A 26,904-nucleotide genomic window follows, 5' to 3' on the forward strand; every position below is an offset into this window, starting at 1 on the left:
ATGGAGCAGTCATTATCATATCCCCAGGACCATAAAGGACACAACTATGACCCACAAACAGACAACTTGAAGAGTGTTGCATATAGTATGCCCAGCTATCCTCTTCATGCATGATTCATGAAAAGTACAGTAAAAAATGTCAGAAAATATTCATCCATTAAAATGAAGATATAATACAGCGCTGACACCCAGTGGACACAAAACAGCAATACACGGACAGCATAAAGCACCATCTGGAAGATTCACTGCTATTCAACTATTATTTCAATATAACCAAATAGTCATTTATAAATGACTATGAGCTAGTGTGACTGCCTAACTCTATCCCCAAGTCTAAGCTTGTATTACTACATTACTTATGATCTTTGTTGTCATTGTGTCTTTGTAACATACTGTATTTTAAAGTAGCCTAGGCCTTTGGTAGCCTAGTGGTTAGAGCGCTGGACTAGTAACCGGAAGGTTGCAAGTTCAAACCCTGAGCTGACAAGGTACAGGCAGTTAACCCACTGTTCCTAGGCCGTCATTGTAAATAAGAATTTGTTCTTAACTAACTTGCCTAGTTAAATAAAGGTAAAAAAAAATTGTATGCTGGAATACTGCTATGCAAAATCAAATCAAATGTATTTGTCACATACACATGGTTAGTAGGTCTGCGCTCTATATCCTATATACATTTGGTGGTGATTTCTAGATGTGTGGTGTGACTGTGAGGTATAGCTTCCCAAAGAATTACTGATGAATTGCCATATTCTGGAAGTATTCCAACTTGGCTTTTCAAATGTAAAGACTCGATTTGGGTCTTTGAAAAATGCATGCACTACAAATTCTCAGTAATTGAGCTAACCTGTCCTGTCAGGATGTCAATAACAATATCACTCCATATGATACAGCATACATGTAGCTTCTCTATAGGCCAAAGTGAATGGCTACAGCCTAAACTAGTTAGCCTACTAACATGCAAAACGGAGTACAGCAGTATGTAGCTTCTCTATAGGCCAAAGTGAATGGCTACAGCCTAAACTAGTTAGCCTACTAACATGCACCCCAACAGTTTGATGCCATGCTACCTGGAGCCCCAGTCACAGATAAACCTATGGAAGAAAAAAGTCGACTCTATGCACACTCCGGGTCTTGTAGTAGGCCTAACAATAATTGTATAATAGCGGCCCTAAACTCACCCACTGGCCCAATAGACATAGACTGCCATGCCCCTTTTTCTCTGTAGGCGGCACCGTTGTACAACAATTTTGTTCGATTTGTGCAAGGAGAGAGGCTTATTAAAAAAAACTGCGGTGGGTCACGTGAAAGGATTGCGTATCCTACATATCTTGTTGTGTAGCAGTCTGAGTCTCTTCCACCTAGTTTTTAAGGGGCGGGTAGTATTTGGGTGTTGCCGTCGACCTCGACAAAGAGTCCAGTGGCAAAAAAAATCGGATTATTTTCATTCAAAAACCGCCTGGGCTTGTGTCTCTCACCACCGAAAGGGATCTGAATACTTCAACTATGGGAGTCGAAGGCTGCACTAAATGTATCAAATACATGCTTTTCTTCTTCAACTTCATCTTCTGGGTGAGACTTTTTTATTGTAATATAGACTTTTAACTGGCGAAGCATTTGGTTGTTTGTCTATAGGGGCAGTAACCTCCCCCTCTTCCTGCTAAAAATAGTTCGTGATTTATTTAGTCTTTTTTGTGGATGTTGTTGCCAAATAGGTATACAATCTGGGGAAAACCTCACCCAAATAGGCCTGCTGATGTCGTAGTCTTATTTATTTAATTTTTATATTTTTATTCAAATAAAATAAAAATAGCGGTTTTGTATTTGAATAGACCTAGACTCGTAGCCTATGCTGCCATAAAGCGATATGAGGTGCGTTCTTATTTATCGCGAATATGGGTCGAAGAGCAGCCATATTTTAGGGACCGCATCGGGAACAGACAATCACGATATGTGAAGATTCGAAATTATGTTGCCAACTAAAATAATGATAGAAATAATAACCGAGTGCAGGGTATGATTGCCCGGAATAGGTTGTGGTCCGTTTTCGGTTACAGATCACATTTCAGGCGTTGTTTAGATTGGAATACCTCGATGTTGTCCCTCCGTAATCTCATACTTCCACCCCTAATTTTCAGTAGTGTTTTTGCCTCCAAAGAACTAGATTAAATTATGCAATTTTTTGTTTGACTATAAGAGGCCCGTTAATCGTTGTGTAAATCCCCTGAAATGCCTTTGCATCTGTGATTCATTGGGGAACTTTAATTGTGGATGACTCATTTGGATGGAGGGAAACTTTGACAAATAGACCACAAACGTTTATGCAAAATTTTCAAAACCCAACAGATTTTCACTCCATCCTTTCATTAGTGGAAGTGAAATGTTCCTTAGTCTTTTTATGTCCCTGTGTGAACCATTCACTTGTGTAAATTGGTCTGGTATAACATTTTAGTCAGATGACATATTTTTTAACTAGGCAAGCCAGTTGCAATAACGGCCTGGCAAAAGGCCTCCTGCTGGGACAGGGGCAGGGATTAAAAATATATGACAAAACGCACATCACAACAAGAGAGACAACACTAAATAAATAGAGACCTAAGACAAAAACACAGCATGGCAGCAACACATGACAAGACAGCATGGTAGCAACACAACATGGTAGCAACACAACATGGCAGCAGCACAAAACAGGGTACAAACATTATTGGGCACAGACAACCGCACAAAGGGCAAGAAGGTAGAGACAACAATACATCACACAAAGCAGCCACAACTGTCAGTAAGAGTGTTCATGATTGAGTCTTTGAATGAAGCAATCCAGTTAAAACTGTCCAGTTTGAGTGTTTGTTGCAGCTCGTTCCATATTCTTCTGTCTTGAGATGTATATTTTTATTATAGGGATATGTTATTGATTGATGATTAGGCAGAAGTATTCTTAAGAGCGTGTATAGAACCACAACAATCAGAAGGACATGTATTGGTAGACCTCCGGACTATTGTAAACATATCCCCAAGGCTACTTTGGGTAACCCCAGATTAGGTGAGGGCACTGCATGTGAGAAATCATTGACTGTGCCAAGACTAGAGGTCGACCGATTAATCGGAATGGCTGATTAATTAGGGCCGATTTCAAGTTTTCATAACAATCGGAAATCGGTATTTTTGGACACAGTTGGCCGATGTTTTTAAAATTTAAATATATATATATATATATATATATATATAAAATTATACACCTTTTATTTAGTCTTTATTTAACTAGGCAAGTCAGTTAAGAACACATTCTTATTTTCAATGACGGCCTAGGAACGGTGGGTTAACTGACTCGTTCAGGGGCAGAACGACAGATTTTCACATTGTCACCTCGGGGGATTCAATCTTGCAACCTTACAGTTAACTAGTCCAACGCTCTAACCACCTGTCTCTAACCACTCCACGAGGAGACTGCCTGTTACGCGAATGCAGTAAGCCAAGGTAAGTTGCTAGCTAGCATTAAACCTATCTTATAAAAAACAATCAATCAATCATAATCACTAGTTAACTACACATGGTTGATGATATTACTAGTTTATCTAGCGTGCCCTGCGTTGTATATAATCGATGCGGTGCTTATCGTTGCTCCAATGTGTACCTAACCATAAACATCAACGCCTTTCTTAAAATCAATACACAGAAGTACATATTTTTAAACCTGCATATTTAGCTAAAAGAAATCCAGGTTAGCAGGCAATATTAACCAGGTGAAATTGTGTCACTTCTCTTGCGTTCATTGCACGCATAGTCCGTGTATATGCAACAGTTTGGGCCGCCTAATTTGCCAGAATTTTATGTAATTATGACATAACATTGAAGGTTGTGCAATGTAATAGGAATATTTAGACGAATGGATGCCACCCCTTAGATAAAATACGGAACAGTTCCGTATTTCACTGAAAGAATAAATGTCTTGTTTTCGAGATGATAGTTTCCAGATTCGACCATATTAATGACCTAAGGCACGTATTTCTGTGTGTTATTATGTTATAACTAAGTCTATGATTTGATAGAGCAGTCTGACTGAGCGGTGGTAGGCAGCAGCAGACTCGTAAGCATTCATTCAAACAGCACTTTCGTGCGTTTTGCCAGCAGGTCTTCGTTGTGCGTCAAGCATTGCGCTGTTTATGACTTCAAGCCTATCAACTCCCGAGATTAGGCTCGTGTAACTGATGTGAAATGGCTAGCTAGTTAGCGGGGTGCATGCTAATAGTGTTTCAAACGTCACTCGCCCTGAGACTTGGAGTGGTTGTTCCCTTTGCTCTGCATGGGTAACGCTGCTTCGAGGGTGGCTGTTGTCGCTGTGTTCCTGGTTCGAGCCCAGGGAGGAACGAGGAGAGGGACGGAAGCTATACTGTTACACTGGCAATACTAAAGTGCCTATAAAAACATCCAATAGTCAAAGGTTAATGAAATACAAATGATATAGAGAGAAATAGTCCTATAATTCCTATAATAACTACAACCTAAAACTTCTTACCTGGGAATATTGAAGACTCATGTTAAAAGGAACCACCAGCTTTCATATGTTCTCATGTTCTGAGCAAGGAACTTAAACGTTAGCTTTCTTACATGGCACATATTGCACTTTTACTTTCTTCTCCAACACTTTGTTTTTTAATTATTTAAACCAAATTGAACATGTTTCATTATTTATTTGAGGCTAAAATGATTTTATTGATGTATTATATTAAGTTAAAATAAGTGTGCATTCAGTATTGTTGTAATTGTCATTATTACAAATAAATAAATAAAATCGGCAGATTAATCGGCATTGGCTTTTTTGGGCCCTCCAATAATCGGTATCGGCGTTGAAAAATCATAATCGGTCGACCTCTAGCCAAGACCCGCACTTGTGCATGTGGGTTGTAATGTGGGAGTGAAATTCATTGTGAGTCTTGGCTCAGTCATGAAGAAGGTTGGAAAGGATGAATTATAGTATGGGCTGGGGGTGTGGCATAGCAGTCATCTGTGGAGACTGAGAGATACTCATTTAAAGATTCATGATTGCTTAAGTGGCTGCATGGATTGATGTGTCAGGTCTATTGCTTGCTCAATGACCAAATCCATTTGACTGGACCTGTATATCATCAACTCTCTGATCTCTCAAGGGTAATTAATCCAAAGGCATTGTCATTGTAAATTAAATTTAAGGCATTTCCCCCCAAAATGTTGATTAGAGGTTGCTACCCTTGCCCTTTTGCATATGGTGAACAGGTGGCTTCAAGAACAATCTGGCAAAAAAAATACATCTCTATTTAATCTAATTACCTTTAGTTTGAACACATCCTTTCACAGGAAAACCTTTGAATCACTTTGTTCATTCCTGTGGATTGCCTTTTGAGCCAGGACAACAAGTCATTGAGATATATCAAATACAATTCTGATTTCAAAAATGCCAGGGAATGTCCTCTTGTTCACCCGCATTCCAAGGACAAGACTTATGGGTCTCTCAGAATATAAATCAGAGTAGAGTGGAAAGGGGCTGGTGGCTGACCTGTGGTTTACAGGATCTGCATTTGAGCCATTCCCACCACCAGCAGCAGCATGCCAAGCATTTTACAACCCCCTGCACACAAGGCATGTGGCAGAAATAGCCCTCTCACTAGACTGCAGTAAAAAGAGCTGAGGTGCTAGGGCAGTAAGGTGGTATGTTATTTGGTCCCAGACAGATGGAAGCAGCAAAGCATGTAGTTCTGTAGTATCAGGATTAGAGGTCGACCGATTAATCGGAATGGCCAACTAATTAGGGCTGATTTTCAAGTTTTCATAACAATCGGAAATGGGTATTTTTGGGTGCCGATTTGCCAATTTTTTTGTTCTTGTTTTTTTGTTCTTGTTTTTTTAATATATACCTTTATTTAACTAGGCAAGTCAGTTAAGAACACATTCTTATTTTCAATGATGGCCTAGGAACAGTGGGTTAACTGCCTCGTTCAGGGGCAGAACGACAGATTTTCACCTTGTCAGCTCGGGGGATCCAATCTTGCAACCTTACAGTTAACTAGTCCAACGCAATAACGACCTGCCTCTCTCTCGTTGCACTCCACAAGGAGACTGCCTGTTACGCAAATGCAGTAAGCCAAGGTAAGTTGCTAGCTAGCATTAAACTTATAAAAAACAATAAATCATAATCACTAGTTAACTACACATGGTTGATGATATTACTACATATTATCTCCCGTGTCCTGCGTTGCATATAATCTGACTGAGCATACAAGTATCTAAGTATCTGACTGAGCGATGGTAGGCAGAAGCAGGCGCGTAAACATTCATTCAAACAGCACTTTCCTGCGTTTTGCCAGCAGCTCTTCGTTGTGCGCTGTTTATGACTTCAAGCCTATCAACTCCCGAGATGAAGCTGGTGTAACCGAAGTGAAATGGCTAGCTAGTTAGCGCGCACTAATAGCGTTTCAAACGTCACTCGCTCTGAGCCTTCTAGTAGTTGTTCCCCTTGCTCTGCATGGGTAACGCTGCTTCGATGGTGGCTGTTGTCGTTGTGTTGCTGGTTCGAGGCCAGGGAGGAGCGAGGAGAGGGACGGAAGCTATACTGTTACACTGGCAATACTAAAGTGCCTATAAGAACATCCAATTGTCAAAGGTTAATGAAATACAAATGGTATAGAGCGAAATAGTCCCATAATTCCTATAATAACTACAACCTAAAACTTCTTACCTGGGAATATTGAAGACTCGTGTTAAAAGGAACCACCAGGTTTCATATGTTCTGAGCAAGGAACTTAAACGTTAGCTTTCTTACATGGCACATATTGCACTTTTACTTCTCCAACACTTTGTTTTTGCATTATTTAAACCAAATTGAAAGTTTCATTATTTATTTGAGGCTAAATTGATTCTATTGATGTATTATATTAAGTTAAAATAAGTGTTCACTCAGTATTGTTGTAATTGTCATTATTACAAATATATATTTTTTAACCTTTCTGATCTCCCCATCCCGGATCCGGGTTCGTGAATACAGACTCAAGCTCATTACCATAACGCAACGTTAACTATTCATGAAAATCGCAAATGAAATGAAATAAATATGCTAGCTCTCAAGCTTAGCCTTTTGTTAACAACACTGTCATCTCAGATTTTCAAAATATGCTTCTCAACCATTGCAAAACAAGCATTTGTGTAACAGTATTGATGGCTAACGTAGCATTTAGCATTAGCATTCAGCTGGCAACATTTACACAAAAAAACAGAAAAGCATTCAAAAAAATCATTTACCTTTGAAGAACTTCAGATGTTTTCAATGAGGAGACTCTCAGATAGCAAATGTTCAGTTTTTCCTGAAAGATTATTTGTTTAGGACAAATCGCTCCGTTTTCTGCGTCACGTTTAGCTATGAAAAAACCCCTGTATCCAGGATTGTGTAAATCTATCAGCAAGCTCATTAGCATAACACAACGTTAACTATTTATGAAAATCGCAAATGAAATGAAATAAATATGCCATCTCTCAAGCTTAGCCTTTTGTAAACAACACTGTCATCTCAGATTTTCAAAATATGCTTCTCAACCATAGGAAAACAATAATTTGTGTAAAAGTAGCTAGCTAGAGTTAGCATTTCGCGTTAGCATTTAGCGTTAGCATTAGCGTTAGCATCCAGCACGCAACATTAACAAAAACATAAAAGCCTTCAAATAAAATAATTTACCTTTGAAGAACTTCTGATGTTTTCAATGAGGATACTCTCAGTTAGATAGCAGAGGCTCAGTTTTTCCAAAAAGATTCCTTGTGTATTAGAAATAGCTCCGTTTTATACATCACATTTGGCTACCAAAAAAAATCCATAAATTCAGTCCTCAAAACGCAAACTTTTTTCCAAATTAACTCCATAATATCGACTGAAAACATGGCAAACGTTGTTTAGAATCAATCATCAAGGTGTTTTTCACATATCTCTTCATTGATACATCGTTCTTGGACACATGCTTTCTCCCCTGAATCAAATGGTAAAGTGGAAGCAGCTGGCACCGAATTCGACGCAGGACACCAGGCGGACACTTGGAAAATGTAGTCTCTTATGGTCAATCTTCCAATGATATGCCTACAAATACGTCACAATGCTGCTAAGACCTTGGGCGAACGACAGAAAGTGTAGGCTCATTCGTTGCGCAATCACAGCCATATAAGGAGAGAATGGAAAACAGACCTTCAGAAATTCTGCTAATTCCTGGGTGATGCATCATCTTGGTTTCGCCTGTAGAATGAGTTCTGGGGCACTTACAGACAAAATCTTTGCAGATTCGGAAACTTCAGAGTGTTTTCTTTCCAAAACTGTCAAGAATATGCATAGTCGAGCATCTTTTCGTGACAAAATATCGCGCTTAAAACGGGAACGTTTTTTATCCAAAAATGAAATAGCGCCCCTAGAGCTCTAACAGGTTAAATCACCCGATTTAATCGGTATCGGCTTTTTTGGTCCTCCAATAATCTGTATCGGTATCGGTGTTGAAAAATCATAATCGGTCGACCTCTAATCAGGATACAGTTCTAATACAGCAAAGGGGAAACACAGTGGGGTTCTGGCACTGAGGTATACTATGTTGTGTTTGCCAGTCATAGTACAGGAAGAACATGTACTGGACTTCCTCACACAGATAAGTGACACATTTATCTCTCGAACTCTGTGAACATGCTGAAAATGCTCTTTCTCGGGCAAGAGTTGAGGGAAGTCAGATAAGCAGTTCATGATGTGTACTTGAAGATAGTAGCTGTTTTGGTGTATTGTTTTTCTGTGAATTTAACTTTTTAGCTAACATGGAAATTACATGATTAAGTTCATCTGATAGGGTTAATATTATGAAATGGTTGGATGGTCTCCCTGAGATTTTCAGAAGACTCACTTGCAAGTCACTTGGTTGGCCTCGTACCACTTTGATAATATTAATAATAATGGATTGGATTTGAATGCTCACAACTGTGTCGTATCTTTGTAATTTCTATAGTAACAATATTCTATAAACATTTTGTTACCTAATAATTATGTTAGTGGAATAGTGACTTGTCTGTGGTGACATCTTTTTTTGTAGCCTATAAAACCAACTCTAAGTAGATTGGGGCTTGGTCAGTACATGGATGGGAGGAGGCAATGGAAAGAAGCACTGTACTTGGGATAGAACCATGAAATACTTTCCAAACTGTTTAACATCCTACAGTGGAATCTTGCCGCAGAAACCACGCAGTGGAATATCTCTGTTGCCCTCATAAGGCTTTCGTGTCCTGATAGGAAAAGGAGTCCAAAGTTCCCTTCTTCATTGAGACCCCCTAAAGTTGATGCAAACTGACTGCACTGACACATGCTACCTCTGTTATTTTCCCCATGCAGCCACCTGTCTCTGCAGGTTGCTCGCAGGCCAGTCTGTTGGAAAGGCGAGGGAAAAGAGATGAGACCTGACTTATTGCGGGGGGGCTCATAGTGTGTCTACAGTGGATATCAGAGCGGCCCTTGCCCATACTGGGAACAGCAACAGCGAGGGAAGACTCCCAAAAGAGCAGGCTGACAATAGAGCTGCAGAGAACTGGCCTGCTTTCCCAGACACTGGACTTCATCCACTGCTCTTATTCATAGTTTTTCCATAGCTTTTTCCACACCTAAGGAATGTTTTTACTTGATATATTATGGGACCATTAGGCCTCAATATAGAATTTGGAAATTAGTATGGACTCTTTCCATTTGTGAGAAAACAAAGTTAATAACAAGTTTATATTAAACATTGTATGATACAGTATCATATTAATGTAATTTATGTACACTTTACTGTGTCTCGGGGTCTGTGTCTGTCTCAAGTACTAGATACAGTATATTCATGTCCAAATTACAAAAATCCCCAAAGAAATGACTGTGCAGACGTCTCTCTTGGCTGCTCCAGAATGCAACCGTTCAGGGGCCTCACCCTTTGGCAGGCTGCAGTGTTGATCTGGTTGCCAGGCGGCAGCGAGCCTCAGCGGTGGAATGAAGCTTTCTGAGGGAGATGTGGAGGAGAGAAGAGAAGAGAGGCTGGGTAGGGGAGGCTATTTTCAGGAATGAATTCAACCAGAGGGACCATGATTAATATACAGCTAACTTAGGTTAAGTCTTAACATATTCCTGCTGGGAAGATATGGGTTAGATATATTACATTTCACTAACCTAATAAACCTTTTGGAGTCAAGTCCAGTCAGATGGATTTTACCAACTGCAGGGCAGAGGTACAGTAGTAGTTTGTAGAGACCCTGACTCCAGGTACAAGGAAGCTTTAGTGAAAGCTCTCTTCATCTGAAGCATTACAGCCACCTTCTGTCAGAGAAGGTGGGGTGGTGATCTCTTCCAGTGTTCTGTGTTGTTATGCAGCTGTTAACAGATGTGGCTGTGCTTTCTTATCATAAGGTAGGGCAGGGGGCTAACAGGACTCTGGGGGAGTGGGTGGGTGAGCAGGGCCTCCTTTGTCCTCCACTTGTCTGGACATTCCTTAGTCAGAGTTGTGCTGCCTGTGTTTGTTGGGGCTGCGGCAGAATCGGTGCTGTGTAGAATAATTACCTAAGCACCAATGCTCCCCATCCTAATGGCAACCGTAAAGACCTGTCAACACCAATCCACTCTTGGCGTCCCCAGCTGCTATACGTCTGAATAGAATAAAACATTTATGCAGAAATGAATCTTTGAATAACGCCTCACTTTCCCCACTTTGTCTGTCCTCCTATTTTCAGCTCTTTGCAGTTTCTGGAGAGGCACTAGACAGGGGGCCAAGTAGTCCCCCATTCTCAGAGCCAAAATGGAGGCTATGGTAGAAAATACTTTTCACTGTTCATCCAAATTCAGGGAGAAACCAGACACTGCTGAAATAGAAACATGGGCTGTATAAAAGTTGTCGGTTTAGGTAAAGCATGGAGTAACAGGGATATTGTCGCGGTGGGGGATTTTGCTATAAGACCATTGAGGTACCCCAATTCGTCTCACTCAAGTTCTTATGTCACCCGGCTAACAGGTGACTCACAGGCCCGCCGGACTGGCCTGGTTATGTAGCCTACCCTTTTATTCTGAGATTAGCCTTTGTGGTGCCGTTAGGCGTGTTTCAAGATCTTAGATAATATCAATCAGACTTAGAGTACCTTTACCAGGCATCTTTAGTTCCCAAAGAGTAGACTCTTCAACTCGCCATTGCTCTATAGGATTTCCAAAGACTGGTATCTAGTCATAAACCATAAAATCTGTTGGCAGACGATTTACGATTTAATGCCTATTTACCTTTTTATAGAGTAGACTCTTCACCCGCCGTTGCTCTTATAGGGTTCCCAAAGAGTAGACTCTTCACCCGCCGTTGCTCTTATAGGGTTCCCAAAGAGTAGACTCTTCACCCGCTGTTGCTCTATAGGGTTCCCAAAGAGTAGACTCTTCACCCGCCGTTGCTCTTATAGGGTTCCCAAAGAGTAGACTCTTCACCCGCTGTTGCTCTATAGGGTTCCCAAAGAGTAGACTCTTCACCCGCCGTTGCTCTTATAGGGTTCCCAAAGAGTAGACTCTTCACCCGCTGTTGCTCTATAGGGTTCCCAAAGAGTAGACTCTTCACCCGCCGTTGCTCTTATAGGGTTCCCAAAGAGTAGACTCTTCACCCGCTGTTGCTCTATAGGGTTCCCAAAGAGTAGACTCTTCACCCGCTGTTGCTCTATAGGGTTCCCAAAGAGTAGACTCTTCACCCGCCGTTGCTCTTATAGGGTTCCCAAAGAGTAGACTCTTCACCCGCTGTTGCTCTATAGGGTTCCCAAAGAGTAGACTCTTCACCCGCTGTTGCTCTATAGGGTTCCCAAAGAGTAGACTCTTCACCCGCTGTTGCTCTATAGGGTTCCCAAAGAGTAGATTCTTCACCCGCCGTTGCTCTTATAGGGTTCCCAAAGAGTAGACTCTTCACCCGCTGTTGCTCTATAGGGTTCCCAAAGAGTAGACTCTTCACCCGCTGTTGCTCTATAGGGTTCCCAAAGAGTAGACTCTTCACCCGCTGTTGCTCTATAGGGTTCCCAAAGAGTAGACTCTTCACCCGCTGTTGCTCTATAGGGTTCCCAAAGAGTAGACTCTTCACCCGCTGTTGCTCTATAGGGTTCCCAAAGAGTAGACTCTTCACCCGCCGTTGCTCTTATAGGGTTCCCAATCACTCTAGTATCTAGACAAACAATTTACGATTTAATGCCTACACCCGTCGGTTAATACTGCTTGAATATTAATACAGAGGATACCTGTTGCAATAAAATGATTATTCTGTCCAAACCATCATATTGTCTTTAGTGTAGAAACTAGACTTGTTCCCCTAGAACGGGAGTGTCAGAGGCGTTCTCTCCCCTATGGTTTTGGGTCTAGTTCTATGTGAGTGCATGTGTCTATTCATGTGTCTATTCATGCATGTGTCTATTCCAATTTTCTCATTCCCTCTCTTCTGTCCAGCTCGCAGGAGGTGTGGTCCTGGGCGTGGCTCTGTGGCTTCGACATGACGGCCACACCAGCAGCCTGCTAGAGTTGAAGTTTGACGGCCATCAAGCACCAACCACCTTCTTAAACAGTAAGTACTTTAACTCTCCCACCTTGTCGTCAGACTGTACTGTACCATGCATTTAACATGGTGAATATGTGTGTTATAAACATGGTTTTGTGAGCTGGGTTCTCTCTATTTGACACCTGGTCCATTGTGTCGTTGTACTCCCCTGGAGTGCTCAGGGACAAGGTCAAGCAGAACAAACAGTATCCCAATGCTCCACTGATCCCTCAGTGTTTTCTAAATGGCAGGTTCCACTTCTCTACCAGTATGGCCAAAGTGATCAAACGTAATGGGAGTTCCTTTAGGCTTACTTAAGTCGTTTATTTAAATGATTCAAAATGGGGATTCATTTGATTTCTGTCAATCAGGGTTGTGGGTTCATTTGGAAAAATGAATGCCATCAGTGAGGAATTGTAAATTCCCTCAGTTAACCTTTTTATGAAGGGGTTTACAGAATGATAGGTCTCCAGTGTTATCAGGAAGTATGTAGCCTATGTTGCTTAGATGTTGAGCAAGAAACATGTTTTTCCAGAGAGCAGTGCAATGTTTATCCAATATTTTTGTTTAGACAACTACTACCCACACATACTTAGGGTACTACCCAACTACTACCCACACATACAGAATAAGACTTGTGTATCTACCAAACATTTACAGGTGTAGTTCCCTAAGGTATTTTGGGAGTTTTGTTTAGTACAAGTACTGCAACAGTAGTATTGGGTTTATACCTCACAATTCACTGAATAATATTGTTCTTGTGGCAGTCCACTATGTGTGTATTCTGGACTGAGGTTGCCAGGGATTTTCCCATTGCACTAAAAAGGGAGATCCCGTCTGGTAATCGCATTATTCTTAGTTAGCAGCTGGGTGTTATGGGCTATGTTCTATAGCTGAGGTCTTTATTTCTGTCTGAAAGAAGACCAACAGCACCCTAAGCAAGGGTCGCAGCACTCTAACCCCGAATGTGTTGCGAAAGTGTCACAACAGACCAGCCAAATAAAACATACTCTGTCATCACCACATCCTGCGTTAAGTCATTACCCCTGTAACAGTATGGGTGGAATTCAAATAGAAGAAGCCATAGCAGTGTTTATGCATTATCTCTGTTGAGAAACTGTTGCTGAGTGCACACACACATTTCTTATTCTGAAAACTGTAAACATCATTTTTATGTTGTCATTTTCTTAGCCTACATTAAGGCCTTGACATGTTTTAGAGGCTTGGAAAATTCTCCAGAGAGGACCAACTGTCTGTTTTTCTGACCATGACAATGATTCCACACACCAAGTGGATCAGGTTTTCAGTTGCACTATTATGTCCATGTTGATATTCTCCTGTCTCACCCCCCACTACTCCTCGTCTCTCACTGGGCCTCTCTCTCTGGGTCCTCTTCCCTCCCTGTTCTTAAAGGGATCTTGGCATAATGCTGACCATGATTATATTTCAGACCTAATGGAAATCTCGTGGCTCTTAGAAACTAAGTTATGTAAGAGCATTTGTTAAATAGCAACAGGAAAGGGAGTAATTGATTGTTGTCATCACATCTTCTCTTTCTTAAGGTTATGACATTAAAATCATTCAAAGCGCTTTTCTAAGTAATTTTTGTGAGTAAGACAATGATAAACACAGCCTTGTGTTGAGTTTGTGCATTTTACACAAGGTTAATTGTTGTTTTATAAGAGACAAAAGCTCTCCATTTTATTACTGTGGTCATTCGCCTGTCATGATTAACCAGATGTTATTAACATAGATATCAGCCTACTAACATCCATCTTACTCAAGTGATATCTAACTGTATAATGCATGACATTATAATCATCTACAATATTGTACATTCCCAGTCATTACAAGGCATTGCTTCAAATGTAAGACAAACTTCAAATCTTTGAATGCGACTGTCTCAACAATTAAGCAATTCTGGCAAAGTGAAGACTCATTAAGATATCCTGAAATAGTCTATTAGAGGAACGCATTACCCCACTCACTTTGTGCATGAATTTGAAAGTGTTTATTGTATTCTTCTTGTAGCACAAAATTGCTAGTGGAAGGGACACTAGTAGGTCGCTCATATGTATTGTCAGCTTCCATTTTGTGTGTTTCGTTAGGTCGGAGACTGGATGTGTCCCAAATGGCACCATACTCCCTACATAGTACACTACTTTTGGTCAGGGCCCATAAGTAATGCAATATGAAAGGAATAGCATGCGATTTGGGACATAGTCTGTGAAGTTGGAATAGAAGGGATGGTGATGGGAAATTCCACTGTAATGGCCTGTGCAGGCCTTGACCCATGACCTCATGGGGCTCCATGGACACAGCCCCCTTTGTCCCAGCTCAGTGGGTTGCCATCGATGACTGGGGACAACTGAAGGGGCTGCACAGCCAGGATAGCGTTACCTGCTATGGCAAGGATGGGCAAACTTTTAGCCTCGAGGGCCACATCGGGACTTTGAAATTCAAGAGGGCCGTACATAATTGATTTAAAAATATATATATTTATTTTTTCCCCCTAAGTTGTTTGTCAAAATTCATTTGGGGGCCAGAAAGCCGACTGTTATTTTAAAATGTATAGGCCTATTATAATTTCTACACATACTTTCTATCTAGTTTTAGACATCCAACAGTGGCCTGATTGAATGGGCTGTAGTTTGTCCACCTCTGTGCAAGGGGATAGATATCATAAGGCTATTGATCTGCTTTGTGAGAGTAGCAGTAGGAAGTACTGCAGCCTTGCTACTGTACAACTGCATCTCAGCTCACTGGTCACCATAACAGCAACCACCCGTAGCACACGCTCCAGCAGGTATATCTCACCGGTCACCCCCAAAGCCAATTCTTCCTTCGGCCATCTCTCCTTCCAGTTCTCTGCTGCCAATGACTGGAACGAACTGCAAAAATCACTGAAGCTGGAGACTCATATCTCCCTCACTAGCTTTAAGCACCAGCTGTCAGAGCAGCTCACAGATCACGGCACCTGTACATAGCCCATCCAATCTACCTCATCCCCATACTGTATTTATTTATCTTGCTCCTATGCACCCCAGTATCTCTACTTGCACATTCATCTTCTGCACATTCTACCAATCCAGTGTTTAATTGCTATATTGTAATTACTTTGTCACCATGGCCTATTTAAATAAAGGTGAAGTAAATCAAATATTGGTATTGGACATATACTGTAGAAATGTTATACTTTGGAAAATAAGCAAGTAAGGACACAATTTCATCATGCTTGTCATAGCTTGATAATTGGTGATATTGTATCGATGTTGATTCATTGGAACTTTTGAAATAGTAGCTCTGTGTTCTAAAAGCAACTTTCCCAGCTAGAGATTGTGAAAGTTCAGATTAGTTCAGAGAGTACAGATCCAGTGTATGATGTTTGAACAATTCTGGTCCAAAGTGTAAATGTTTTGAGACGAAGTCTGGTTATGTTCAGATGGAACTGGGTGCCTCACCACAACACAGTACTCTATTGCAGAGAGCAAGAACCTTTGTGGTGTGCACAGGAAGTTAGACACCCAGCCTCACAGGAAAAGACAAACCTATAGGCCTTTGACCTGTAACCACATTTTCAACACAACCCACATTACCTTACATTACGCAATCAACCCATATTGAGGGACAGAGAACGAGAGCAGATCTCAAATTAAAATAAGTGTGATTAAATGTTACATTAACTACAACTAAAAAAAAAAACACTGAAATGTAATGTAACTTTGTCAGGACTTGGGTGGTACTCAGGTTCCTCTCAAGCATTGTGAGGTTGGACAGAGGAGAGCGGTAAGAGGGTAATTCTACTGATCCATTAAACACTCAGTGGGAGAAAACACACGGTACTATGTCTACTTTTCTGTTGATAGATTCCAGTAAAAGCCCACCCGTGAGGGGGGAAGATGCCAGAAGATGCTTATTAACGCCACCCCTGCCCCAGGAGTCTAAATTTGCACTCCTGCTCATACCTCTCGCTACCACTTCCTCTAGATAATGTCCTTTAAGTAGAGATATTATTTAACAGTAATGGAGCCTGGATGGTTTATGTAACACTGAACTGCTTCCAGAGTCTGGACTCGGCATGTCTTAAAAAGCTGGTGTTCCACTATATGACCCCCAGATGCACTCCTCTGTCATGTTCAGCTCTAGTGTGGCATCACTCACACTTCACCATCAGATACTGTGTAGTTGGCTGTGGTTGTATGACTACGTTGAGGTTACAACAGCAAGGGATTTGTCCTGCTACTCAGGGGGTCAAACTTGTCCACCCTTTTGTGTACACATGAAATTCCTTCCTTGTGCGGTGAACTTCCTTCATAAACGTCCTCTCTCTGACCTTAACTTTCACTGGCTCCAACGTTCAAAATCTGCATTCAGAGTTGGCTTCATGAATCATCTTCCTTGTTATGTCATTCATTTTTATCATTTGTGAATTCAGGTCAGAAGGGTAAACAGATATCGCAAAAGGGAAGGAGGTCAAATGGAGGGGGAAGTGAACTTGCAATAGAAGAAACTACAGCCATTTAGCCTTGATTCACAATGCACAATGTCCATGCAGATCTAATAAACAGTAGACAACTGGAGCACAATCCATCCTCAGGGGATTTCCAATGATGTTGTGGATGTTTTCAGGGCATTATTTTGACATGTATTCTCTCCAGACACTTCAAAGATGATTAAGAGAAACCAAGACTGTGGTTGTTTTTAAGCAACTGGGTTTGTATGTCCTTCAACAATTTACTCGCTTGTTTGAAACATGCAAAAACAAATGGAACGGGAGAGGGACATTAACGTACACACAGCACAAAAAGGAGTAATAATCACAGCCTGCCCATTACATAAAGTATTTTTCTCTTCAGAGGATGGTCCTCGTTGCTTTTCTTTTTAAATGAAAGGAAAAGATTCCTCACCAGTCTCCTCCCTCATACTGCCCCACCCTCTTCTTGAGAAAGTTTCCCCTCTAGCCTGTTACTTTCCACTGAAGTTCAGCTTTGTCCCCATCTGTTTGTGTTTAACATCTGTGTTGCACTCTCTCCTTCCTCCTCTTCAGCTCTGTCTACCTCCCTCTGTCCTCCTTTCTTTTCACTTTGTTTTCTCTCCACCTCCCTACCACTCTCTGTATCATCTCAATCCTCTTGTTTTTATCTTGCTCTGTCCATCTTAGAGGTCGACCGATTAATCGGAATGGCCGATTAATTAGGGCCTATTTCAAGGGCCTATTTCAAGTTTTCATAACAATCGTAAATCGGTACTTTTGGGCGCCGATTTGCCAATTTTTTTATTTATTTTTTATTTATTTATTTTTTTTACATCTTTATTTAACTAGGCAAGTCAGTTAAGAACACATTCTTATTTTCAATGACGGACTAGGAACGGTGGGTTAACTTCCTTGTTCAGGAGCAGAACGACAGATTTTCACCTTGTCAGCTCAGGGGATCCAATCTTGCAACCTTACAGTTAACTTGTCCAACGCAATAACGACATGCCTCTCTCGTTGCACTCCACAAGGAGACTGCCTGTTAGGCGAATGCAGTAAGCCAAGGTAAGTTGATAGCTAGCATTAAACTTCTTATAAAAAAACAATCAATCAATCATAATCACTAGTTAACTACACATGGTTGATGATATTACTAGATATTATCTAGCGTGTCCTGTGTTGCATATAATCTGACTGAGCATACAAGTATCTAGGTATTTGACTGAGCGGTGGTAGGCAGAAGCAGGCGCGTAAACATTCATTCAAACAGCACTTTCGTGCATTTTGCCCACAGCTCTTCGTTGTGCGTCAAGCATTGCTTGTTTCCTCTCACTCAAGGGTCTTTCCCCTGGCTCGGAGCCAGCTGCTTGCCCAGAGATTTAATGAGACTAACAGCTGCATTAGCTTTCACAGGCGTGCACACACGCATGCACATGGACACACAAGCACACACACACAACTTTTCTGGTGAGTACTATACTATCCAGTACCACGGTGCTGTATCAGTTGTCATGTGCACAGGCTGGTACAGCCTCTACATGTTATTCCGCAGCCAAAGACACATTCAAATAGTGACATAAGCAGTGGCTTTTCATTTTGTACGAGGTAGCGGAGCTCACGTCACACCTGTACCTTTATAAGTTTAGAATGTAGTCTGTGGCATATTGAATTTAAACTTAACACAATTATCGGTAACTAGCCTATATAGTGTACATTGGAATCTAACTCCAAGTTTAGTGTTTATTACACGCAAAGAAAGTGTATCCTCCAGAGAGACCGATTTTTTTTTTTTTTTTTTTCACGCAAAGAAAGTGTATCCTCCAGAGAGACCGATTTTTTTTTTTTTTTTTTTCACGCAAAGAAAGTGTATCCTCCAGAGAGACCGATTTTTAATAGTTTGAATAAAACAAGAACTGAAACACAATGAGGTCAGGAGTCAACCTTTTTCTAGATGACCTGGGTGGGGTCAGCACTTCTCCCTGTGTTTGTCATATAATTTCCTTACAAGCAATGACCAGTGAAAACTCAGTGGAAATCCATTGTACTGTATATCCTTGGTCATGCACCCAAGAACAATATGTGTTTCAAATAAACATAAGATCCATTTGAAGCATTGTGTATTATTTATCTCTACCTGAAGGATTTAACACATACAGTACTTGACGTAGTGCAGTTTTCAGAATATTCTTCCGTGCCTATAATAATCGAACTAGTCAATTGATATGAACAAAAGGCAAATAGTGAATAGTATCCTTAGAATGGGCCCGGGTCTCTTCAGGGCACTACACTCTTAGAAAAAAGGGTTATTTGGCCAGCCCTACAGGAGAACCTGTATTGGCTCCAGGTAAAACCCTTTTGGGTTCCATGTAGAACCCTCTGTGGAAAAGGGTTCTACATGGAATCAAATGGGGTTCTTCAAAGGTTCTAGATGGCACCTTTTTGTCTGAGAGTGTAGGTCACCATTCATCTACTGTTAGTGAGGTCAGAGTAGGTCACATCAGGGGCTCTGATGTTTGGAACCTCTTGATTAATCAACCAGAAGAAAGACTATTTACCTCAGACCAAAGCCTACAATATTTCACCATATTTGTGTAATTACACATTATTTGTGTTTTAACATTTACATTTTTGGGTAAAAATAAAAACATTAGTTTGGTTGAAATGCCCTTTTCTTCCCAATGGAAAGACTGTGTAGGCTCTGTTCACTCTTCCCTCTAATTTAGTGGTATCCAATTATGTCTTATGGTAGCAACCATGTTCTCACTAGTACACAAGTGGGTAGGACGGATGACTCAAACTCTGGTCATATGAAATCTAGAGAGGTACCATGTGTCATCAGTGCCACCGCTTCTCACAAGAAAAAAAACATGTTTTTGCTGCTCACCACAGGAAGCACCTTGGTCACAAAGACAAAAATGTTGAGTTTCCTCTGAGGCTGTTTGGATTACCTCCAGACTAGCCTGCTGGTTTTAGCCAACCAGTTGACTCTCAGAGCAACATTTTTAGAACTTGTATATAGATGAAAGGAAATACATTGTTGATAATGCATAGATTGGTCAAATGCATGAACGGATGGATATAGCTCAAACATGCGGTAAAGAAAAGGGAAAGAGAGAAGGGTGTGATACTGCATCGACCCACTGCTAAACATGCCGGTCACGCCCCTGTTTTATTCTGATGATGTCATGGTAAGGGATGGCTGAGCAGCGCTCGTAAAAAGATCCCCATCCGTGATTCAATTCCCCCCGCCGCACAGCCACAATCAAGGAAATTGAAGGAGCACTTGGTCAGCCTCCATGCCATCGATTTTTAAATGAGCCAGGCGAGCAGGCAGGAGAGAGGCGCTGTCCTGGCCGTCTGTGTCCCTTCACTGGAATATGAGGGGATGGGAGAGGACGAGAATCCAATAAGCTTTGCGATTACATTATACAGGACAAAAAAAAACATGAACCCAAATCGTGACCGGGCCCCTCCCTGTATCTATCAAGGACAGAGTAGAGGGGTGGAATGGCAGTGTATTCTGTGGGGCGTGGGTAGAGGTCTTAAGGATGATGGATGGGGAGAGGGAGAGATCATAGGAGACAGTGGCATACAGCACCCCTACTTAAAGCCCAGTATAGAGTCTCAAGCAAGGATGTGTTTTTCCCCAAGTTGGTTTATCAAAATTGGTACTGTAATACTTTGCATAAAGCCCCCATGAACTGAATTTATCTGAGAAAGAAAGGGGACAAGAAAGAGAAGAGACCTGTAAACTAAAGCACAACGAAATTACTTTCTTGAGCTAAAAATGAACATATTGTCTGTGGTTAGTCAGTCATTTCTACCCCTGTCTGCATTCACTGTTCAGATGATAAATGGGTGCCACACAGCTCACCTCACACCAGCCCTATCTTCTCGGGCCTACTATACCCGCAAAACTTCAGGGCTGTCGTCATGGAAACAGAACTGAACAATAATGTTACGTGCCTCGGGGAGTGGTGGCTCAGGCAACTGTTGCTCTGGACCACATACTAAAGTTTAATGATGAGGTCACAGGAAGTATATAATATCACCTAAACCCCCTGATTGACATTCAGTGTGAGGCCCTAGGCATTAAATGCATAGTGGGACTATTTCTAAGCGCAGGTTTTATGATTGAATTTATGGGTAAAATCAGTCCAGCACACCTAGGTCAGTAGAGCTACCCTGGGTTTCCATGGTTACCATGCTAGCCCCGTCTGAGCATCTGATGGATGAACACAAGGCATGATGGGAGGGGCTAATGAAATCTGACCACACCAAGGAGCTGTAAAAACAAAACATGCACAGCCTGGCGAGAGACGACTTTGATATATTATAAACCTTTCAACTGAAAACAAAATATCCTTCCCGACTCCTGCATTCTCTTAAATTCTTATGCCATATGTTCTTCATAAGAATAACATTTATCTACAATGTTTGGATGCGTCTTGACATGACATGAATTCTTATTGCATTGGATTGAGACCCAAGCACCTTGTGTAAATAACTGCAAAGTTTCCATATTTAGGCAGAATTAAAACATGCTAAATAAATAACACTAACTCATGCCACCTGGTGATGCTTAAGATGACTGTACTTATCAAAAAGGAGTAAACACACTAGCAATGTTCTGTAGAATATTGACTATTGACCAAGTTGTCTTTGTTTATTCTCTCTCCCTATCTATTTTAGGTGTTCACATCCTGATCGCTGTTGGCGCAGTGATGATGGTTGTCGGGTTCCTCGGCTGCTATGGTGCCATTCAAGAGTCTCAGTGTCTTCTTGGAACAGTGAGTCATACAGACAGAACACCATGCAGCAAAGAGTCACTTGTATGTGGTCTAGCCAGCCCATTCCCGGCTATCTCCTAAATTGTCCACTGAATGAATGGCTTTGTTTTCCTCCAGTTCTTTGCCTGCTTGGTGATCCTGTTCGCTTGTGAGGTGGCAGCTGGAATCTTTGGATTCATGCACAAAGATTCGGTGAGGACACATACTAATTCTGATCTTACACACAGAAACACATTGCACACACACAAAAACAAAATGTATATTGAAACACAGCGTAGCATACAGTACTACATGATAGAGTTAAAAGCCATTGATGATGTCATAGTGTGGCTCTAATGTGATCATGACAAAGTAACTGAGGGTGGAATAACTACATTCAGTTATTCCTTCAGCGTTCCATATCTGTCATAACCCGACCAGACACATCCTGTGCTTATTGGTTGTAGATTTCCAAAGAGCTGATTACCTTCTATGACAATGTGTACGAGAACTCTGTAGCAACCACTTTAACAGACCAGGACAAGAAACAGGCTGCCACTGCTGTGCTGAAGGCCTTCCATGAGACGGTAAGTCAAGCTCATACTTCAACTAAAAGCATAACTGTCCAAAACTCTCTTGTAAGCTGATTTTTAAACACACAAAGTGAATCTCATAGCAACATCCAAACACAGACACACATCTCACTAATAAAGCTCCCCTAACACGTGCCTTTTTCTTTTAGTTGGAATGCTGTGGTAGGGGCATCAGCAACCCGTTCACTACGTTAATCACCCAAGGTTTAACGGACATCTGCCCCAAGTCAGTCTCTGCTTCCACTACAGTAAGTACTCTTATGGCCAACTATGAGGACAGAATGTTGGTTATATAGTGCATACGCCACAAAATACAATTTAGACTCAAATGTGTTATTTTGTTTGACAGGACTGTCATGGAAAAATCAGGGAGCTCTTTAACGAGAAGGTTTACCTGATTGGCATCGCTGCCCTGATAGTTGCTATTATTATGGTGAGTATTTTGAAAGAGAGGATGTAGCTTGTGTGGAAGTGTAGCTCATACAAGAAGGGATCCTTGGCATCTCTATGAAGAGACCCATAATGCCCCTCTCATTTCTTTGTTCTCTCCTGTCAGATCTTTGAGATGACCTTTAGTATGGTCCTGTGCTGTGGGATCCGCAACAGCCCGGTGTACTAAAGTCCAGAGGAAAGAAGCAAGGGCTAGTGACCTCTGGAGATACTAGCCAATGACTGAAGGAAAATATTTATCTTCCTTTTTTGTTTTTATAGCCTGTCACTTCCTCAAATAGTTGCTTGCCAATTTTGCCAGTTGTACAAGATCAAAAATGCATCTTCTCACACAGTTTTTGATAATGCAGTACCAACTATTCTTGTCTGTCACCGATCGCTGTTCAGTATTTTGACTAATGTTAGTCTGTACAAAATGTTGAGGTTTACATTGGCATGGCATTTAAACACACACACACACACACACACACACACACAATTACAGATCCTGGAATTATCTTGTTTTAATTGTAAAGTATTGCTACTTTGCTGGAGGAGTCCAAAACATTGTACTCTGTTGATTTATCAATCTTTTTTCAAATGTATATGTATAAACTGTATATATTTGCAGTGCTTTATGACTGGCAAGCATGGATATTGTATTGAATCCCTTCTCCCCACAAGTTTCTGCACTCACTGCTTGTCTGCCTGAGTTTTCTCCATAGACAACAACCACTAAGAAACAGTGAATGGATACTATTGATTTGTCTGTTCCATCTAAAACAAAGATAATAGAGGTGATAGTTTCCCCTGTGCTTTTATAACACCTACCAATCCAAGCCATAAAGAGACCCCATGCCTCCGAGCCTTATGAGTGGAATGTCCCATCCTCCCCAACAACACCTTGTTCCTGTAAAACTACATTGAATGTCCTGTCCTTAACCTATTGCTGTGTACTATGCATACCTACAGAAGCCTCACCTCCTAGGCTGGCGCAGCGGACAAACGCAGTGCTGAGGCGCCACTACAGCATGGGGTTTGATCCCAGACACAACCGGCCGTGACCGGGAGCCCAATAGGATGGCGCGCAATTGGCCCAGTGCCGTCTGGGGTAGGGGAAGATTTGGCTGGTGGGGCTTTCCTTGGCTCATCTTGCTATAGCGACTCCTTGTGACAGGTCTGGACGCCTGTAAGCTGACTCCAATCATCAGTTGAACAGTATTTCCTCTGACACATTGGTGCAGCAGACATCTGGGTTAAGAGAGCAGTGTAATAAGAAGTAGGCTGGTCATGTTTCGGAGGACGCATGACTCAACCTTCACATCTCCCGAGCCCGTTGCAGAGATGAGCCAAGGGACCTAATACGGGGTAAAAAGAAATACGCTGGACCTGGTTAGTACTTGGTCGGGAGACCGCCTGGGAATACCAGGTGCCATAAACGCAAAAAAATATTTAAGAAAAACAAAAAAAAGTCACCTTCAGCCATTCATACAAATCTAGTTTATTTTCAAATAATCATTTTTATGCCTGCTTGTTATACTGACAGTCAAACATCTTATTATGCTGGGACATGCCGGACAATGTTGTATCTGTGCTGTATGACGATACTGTATAATACCACTGACCATACAGTTGTGAGAGGTTGTGTTTGTGTGTCAGGAAGTCAAATACTAGCCATGTCAACAAGTCAAGTCCACGACCAACCCACCACTAGGGGGCAGACCTGTTGTGAAGCTTCATGGTATTCCATTGCTATGGTTCCAAAGCCAGGGGGAGCTCTTTTCATACATTCTTGCTCCACTTTGACTTTGGTTGCCTGCTCAACTGCAAAGCACTTCTTACTGGTTCCATTTCGATCTTCAGCTTCCCCATTTCGATCTTCAGAGTTCACAGATTTGAATCTGATCCATTAGAGGGTGAGGTGGAGCTATCACCCTATTATCTACACCCATCCAGTCCTTTCAGATCTGTTAACACGGAAGGGGTATGGGCTAGGGACTGAAATGGAACCAGGCCCTTAACATTCACCTATATACACACATAAGCACTTAAACACTCACACATACTCACTCCATCATTTGTGTAGTCCTACATAATAGACTGTATGGCTTTCTAAGCCAACCAAAACCTTGTCTTGTTAACACATAATGCCTATGCTGATATATGGTTAAGTGTCTTGTATCATGTACAGCTATATATTATTGTACTAATGACCATGTAAAGACAATGTAGCTATGCCTTTCATTGTGATATTTTGTCTGGTACGTTGTCAAAAGAAAAATGGGTGTCGGCTTCAGTGGCAGTGTGCTGTACTGAGAAATCAATTGAGTTACTAATGGTTGGGAAGATTAGCAACATGGCTGTATATGCTGTACAACACAAAGGTGTACAACACAAAGGTGAAAGAACAATGCCAGCAAAAGAGTGTCTCTTTTTAGTATCTATGTCACTGCCCTACTGTAAAAACACTACACAATGTAGTGACTGAGACTGAGCCCACTGCCACTCAAATCTGTGCCCTTTCTCCTGTTTTAGATTTTGGTTTTGTTGCCCAAGTATTAAGGGATTAAATGTATTTTACAAGTAATGCATGATGTCCATTACTTTATTTTTATTCTCTATTCATTGTTGGTATGGAATAACCTGTTGTTTTCACATCTTGTATAGTACATGAGTTGTTAAAATCCTTAACATATCCTTGACAGGTAGGCCCTATGTGGCAGTGTTTTCTAATCTAGGCTAGAGAACCAGGCTCGTCTTTCTTGACCCTAATTCAATAAAAATACATTTCCTGGTTACCTAATTAATTACAGTGGGGCAAAAAAGTATTTAGTCAGCCACCAATTGTGCAAGTTCTCCCACTTAAAAATATGAGAGGCCTGTAATTGTCATCATAGGTACACTTCAACTATGACAGACAAAATGAGAAAAAAAAATCAGAACATCACATTGTAGGATTTTTAATGAATTTATTTGCAAATTATGGTGGAAAATAAGTATTTGGTCAATAACAAAGGTTTATCTCAATCCTTTGTTGGAGGTCAAACGTTTTCTGTAAGTCTTCACAAGGTTTTCACACACTGTTGCTGGTATTTTGGCCCATTCCTCCATGCAGATCTCCTCTAGAGCAGTGATGTTTTGGGGCTGTTGCTGGGCAACACAGACTTTCAACTCCCTCCAAAGATTTTCTATGGGGTTGAGATCTGGAGACTGGCTAGGCCACTCCAGGACCATGAAATGCTTCTTACGAAGCCACTCCTTCGTTGCCCGGGCGATGTGTTAGGGATCATTGTCATGCTGAAAGACCCAGCCACGTTTCATCTTCAATGCCCTTGCTGATGGAAGGGGGTTTTCACTCAAAATATCACGATACATGGCCCCATCCATTCTTTCCTTTACACGGATCAGCCGTCCTGGTCCCTTTGCAGAAAAACAGCCCCAAAGCATGATGTTTCCACCCCAATGCTTCACAGTAGTTATGGTGTTCTTTGGATGCAACTCATGCAAGCATTCTTTGTCCTCCAAACACGACGAGTTTAGTTTTTACCAAAAAGTTATATTTTCGTTTCATATGACATTCTCCCAATCTTCTTCTGGATCATCCAAATGCTCTCTAGCAAACTTCAGACGGGCCTGGACATGTACTGGCTTAAGCAGGGGGACACGTCTGGCACTGCATGATTTGAGTCCCTGGCGGCGTAGTGTGTTACTGATGGTAGGCTTTGTTACTTTGGTCCCAGCTCTCTGCAGGTCATTCACTAGGTCCCCCCGTGTGGATCTGGGATTTTTGCTCACCGTTCTTGTGATCATTTTGACCCCACAGGGTGAGATCTTGCGTGGAGCCCCAGATCGAGGGAGATTATCAGTGGTCTTGTATGTCTTCCATTTCATAATAATTGCTCCCACAGTTGATTTCTTCAAACCAAGCTGCTTACCTATTGCAGATTCAGTCTTCCCAACCTGGTGCAGGTCTACAATTTTGTTTCTGGTGTCCTTTGACAGCTCTTTGGTCATGGCCATAGTGGAGTTTGGAGTGTGACTGTTTGAGGTTGTGGACAGGTGTCTTTTACACTGATAACAAGTTCAAACAGGTG

General features: G+C 41.5%; 1 protein-coding gene across 1 annotated transcript; it reads left to right on the top strand.

Moving 5' to 3' along the window:
• Positions 1 to 1,301: 1,301 nt before the first annotated feature.
• Positions 1,302 to 25,397, top strand: LOC110526509 (CD81 antigen). Its single transcript, XM_021607535.2, has 8 exons — positions 1,302 to 1,569; positions 12,458 to 12,572; positions 21,712 to 21,809; positions 21,927 to 22,001; positions 22,256 to 22,375; positions 22,531 to 22,629; positions 22,731 to 22,814; positions 22,938 to 25,397. Exons 1-8 carry the CDS (start codon positions 1,504 to 1,506, stop codon positions 22,998 to 23,000), a joined length of 720 nt encoding a protein of 239 aa, XP_021463210.1. The 5' UTR covers positions 1,302 to 1,503; the 3' UTR covers positions 23,001 to 25,397.
• The last annotated feature ends 1,507 nt before the right edge of the window (positions 25,398 to 26,904 follow it).

Source organism: Oncorhynchus mykiss, chromosome 6 (assembly GCF_013265735.2).
Source record: "Oncorhynchus mykiss isolate Arlee chromosome 6, USDA_OmykA_1.1, whole genome shotgun sequence".
NCBI classification, from domain to species: Eukaryota; Metazoa; Chordata; class Actinopteri; order Salmoniformes; family Salmonidae; genus Oncorhynchus; species Oncorhynchus mykiss.

Excerpts from the sequence above, each read along its gene's own strand:
- LOC110526509 (XM_021607535.2), top strand. The coding sequence starts at position 1,504 with ATGGGAGTCGAAGGCTGCACTAAATGTATCAAATACATGCTTTTCTTC. Across the intron at positions 21,810-21,926 it reads CTCAGTGTCTTCTTGGAACA|TTCTTTGCCTGCTTGGTGAT; the intron begins GTGAGTCATACA and ends GTTTTCCTCCAG. Across the intron at positions 22,376-22,530 it reads TGAAGGCCTTCCATGAGACG|TTGGAATGCTGTGGTAGGGG; the intron begins GTAAGTCAAGCT and ends TTTTTCTTTTAG.